Source organism: Punica granatum, chromosome 2 (assembly GCF_007655135.1).
Source record: "Punica granatum isolate Tunisia-2019 chromosome 2, ASM765513v2, whole genome shotgun sequence".
In the NCBI taxonomy this organism is placed as follows: Eukaryota; Viridiplantae; Streptophyta; class Magnoliopsida; order Myrtales; family Lythraceae; genus Punica; species Punica granatum.
The window spans coordinates 30,749,630-30,752,693 of NC_045128.1; the positions used below are offsets into that span (position 1 = coordinate 30,749,630).

The 3,064-nt window shown below is 41.7% G+C and overlaps 1 protein-coding gene across 2 annotated transcripts; it reads left to right on the plus strand.

Annotated features, from left to right (window-relative positions):
* Positions 1 to 520: 520 nt before the first annotated feature.
* LOC116197699 (probable aquaporin PIP2-5) lies at positions 521 to 3,064 on the plus strand. Of its 2 annotated transcripts, XM_031527906.1 has the most exons (4): positions 521 to 917; positions 1,129 to 1,424; positions 2,356 to 2,496; positions 2,664 to 3,064. In XM_031527906.1, the coding sequence occupies exons 1-4, from the start codon at positions 617 to 619 to the stop codon at positions 2,775 to 2,777; spliced, it is 852 nt and encodes a 283-aa protein (XP_031383766.1). In that variant the 5' UTR covers positions 521 to 616; the 3' UTR covers positions 2,778 to 3,064. The 2 variants fall into 2 exon arrangements, with proteins under 2 accessions (XP_031383766.1, XP_031383767.1); XM_031527907.1 differs by lacking the exons at positions 2,356 to 2,496; positions 2,664 to 3,064 and adding an exon at positions 1,626 to 1,983.

The window sequence follows — 3,064 nt, forward strand, 5'->3', positions numbered from 1 at the left end:
TGGTGCTCGGCGTCGTCCCTTACTATCGCCTCTCTTCTTCTTAAGTTATCATCATTCGTTTAACGGTTAGCACCACCCAAGTTGATGTTACTTATCTCTCAAGTTTCGAGTAGATTCATATACTTCACGTTATTATTTTAATTTTTTATTAATTTTATTAATTTTAAAAAGTAATTGTTTTTGGTGGACTAAAAAAATGAAAAACTAATTTCTATTTCAAGATGTGACATGTTGGTAAGAAATTTAACATTGGGGCAATATTTGACGAACAAAACAAAATTAGGACAAAAGGAATAGCAAAAAAAGGTTGAGAACCAAAATTAAATATTTTCTTAATAATTATTTTGATGAAAGGATTTAAACAGAAAAACAATCAAATGCATTGGACGAAATTGAACCAAAAAAATGAAAAGGATTGAAATAAGAAAGCATTTAAAGGTATATAATGTAAATAGCAAAAAATATAAAAATGGACTAAAAAAAAAGAGGACCAAATGTACACTTTTCCCATTCCCAAATAAATATACCTCCCTCACTAGCCCCCCTCACCACGCACTCCGTCTCTCTATTCTCACTTGTAAAGCTAACCTTTGGTGCCTTAATCAACCGATAGTAAATGGCGGGGAAGGAAGTGATAGCGGAGCACGGGTCGTTCACGGCCAAGGACTACCATGACCCACCTCCTGCACCGCTCGTAGACGCGGTTGAGCTCAGAAAATGGTCCTTCTACAGGGCCCTCATTGCCGAGTTCATCGCCACCCTCCTCTTCCTCTACATAGGCGTCCTCACTGTCATCGGCTACAAGAGCCAGACTGCCGCCAGCCCCGACCCCTGCGCCGGCGTCGGCATCCTTGGTATCGCGTGGGCTTTTGGCGGCATGATCTTTGTCCTCGTCTACTGCACCGCCGGTATCTCAGGTAAAGAAAATATCACTGTAACCATCCCCGCGGGGGTTAATTCTAACAAGTTTAACGTTTTTTCATTGCATTAACCATGATGTCTGTGTGTGTCGTACGCATATATAAGCCGGCATGTCTCCATACATATCGAGTAAAACTCGGTATTCCAACGGATGGTCACATATGCTTATTAACTGACAGGAGTATAATTTGATGGATTATTTGGTAGGGGGTCACATAAACCCGGCGGTGACATTCGGGCTTTTCTTGGCGCGAAAGGTGTCATTGATACGGGCAGTGACTTACATGGTGGCTCAGTGCCTGGGAGCCATATGCGGGGTGGGGCTCGTCAAGGCCTTCCAGAAGACGTACTACAACCAAAACGGCGGCGGTGCGAACGAGCTCGCCGATGGGTACAGCACCGGGGTTGGACTCGGTGCCGAGATCATCGGGACCTTTGTTCTGGTCTACACCGTCTTCTCCGCCACCGACCCGAAGCGGAAGGCTCGCGACTCCCATGTTCCAGTAAGAGAGTCTCGTCTATTTGAGAACAGAAAGAAAACTAGTAATTAATATGACATATAATTTTGTAAATGTTATCTAATTCTCGGTATGACTTCCATAAGTTGGTATTTGCGAACATGACCGATTAATCACGAGGGTTAATTATGTCTTGTGGCTTAGGATTGAGACAGCTGAGTTTGTGTGGTTATCATTGAATTTCAGGGCACAGCAAAGCATGGAAGGAACCATGAAAACCTAATCATGTTCTCTTCCTATCTTTACCCCAAAGGACAAAAGTTGGTTCTATGTCTTATGTCACATGGCCTCTTTTAGTGACTAGGAGCCGTGACTCTACATATTATCCTGAGTGCATTTATAAAGTGTCGGTAAGCAAATAATATGGGAAGCCCCTATGGTGTTAGGGCCGTACCGCTCCGGAAAGTCTGGGGATTGTTTGTATGGGGGCTTTCTAGTCTTTTAATCCAATGGATATTAAGCTCCCGAATGGTCTTTCCTTAATCAACTGTAAATTTAGGGATGGTATGAAAAATGAATTTCTCATGCTTTTTGTCTGGTGTTATTTATGTCCCTTGTTATTATTCTTGTGGTCCATGGACCATAGTATGGCTGATGTGTCGTTTCCTTTGTCCCCCAATTTGGGTAGTATTTCCACCCGTTGAGGGTACCATGACTCCAGAATTTATGACTCTGTATCAAGAGGTAACTGGACCTACCTGCAATTATTAACGCTCCACCTACAACTTTCGATAAATCAAATCATCTTGAAAATATTGACAGGCGCGTTGAAGCGTACGTACATTTGATGTACGAGCACATGTTGTGCAAAACCGAGAATTTGAGTTGTCTGAGATTAGGATATCTACACACTTCTAGATTGTATTTTATAGTATTTATACATTACTATACATCGTTGGTGCATGTTTTTTTTAAGGTTTTGGCTCCGCTTCCAATTGGGTTCGCTGTGTTTATGGTTCACTTGGCCACAATCCCAATCACTGGCACCGGAATCAACCCCGCGAGGAGCCTTGGGGCTGCTGTGATCTACAACCAGTCCAAAGCCTGGGATGATCAGGTACTTAGTAATGAGAATATGTCAATATATACTACTAACAATTAATAATTTCAGATCATGCCGATAATCAATAACCAGGTCATTCGGATAATTTTAGCCTTTATGCGTGATCGATATGTCGATAATAAGCTGATTAATTTGTATGCTGGTATGCTTCATTTTTCCAGTGGATATTCTGGGTCGGACCATTCATCGGAGCGGCAATAGCTGCCTTCCACCACCAGTTCATCCTAAGGGCTGGCGCGGTTAAAGCTCTTAGTTCCTTCAGGAGTAACCCTTAGTCAAAGGAGTAAATATATCACGACTGTCTATCTAGAGTCTAGACCCGGTAACTCTTATATGACCGTATCGCAATATATATATGTATATATATATATATATATATCTACGGCAGATGTAATATTGGACGAAGAGTCAGGGTATAGGCAGCGTTCGTCCAAAAGTTCAAGGTTGTATTTTGGATCCTTCCTCCCTGTCTAAAATTTGCAGGCCTTATTATGTAATGTAGTTCTATTTGTAACACTTCAGATTTCTATTGTTCATTTTTATTTCCCTGCGTACTTGCCTA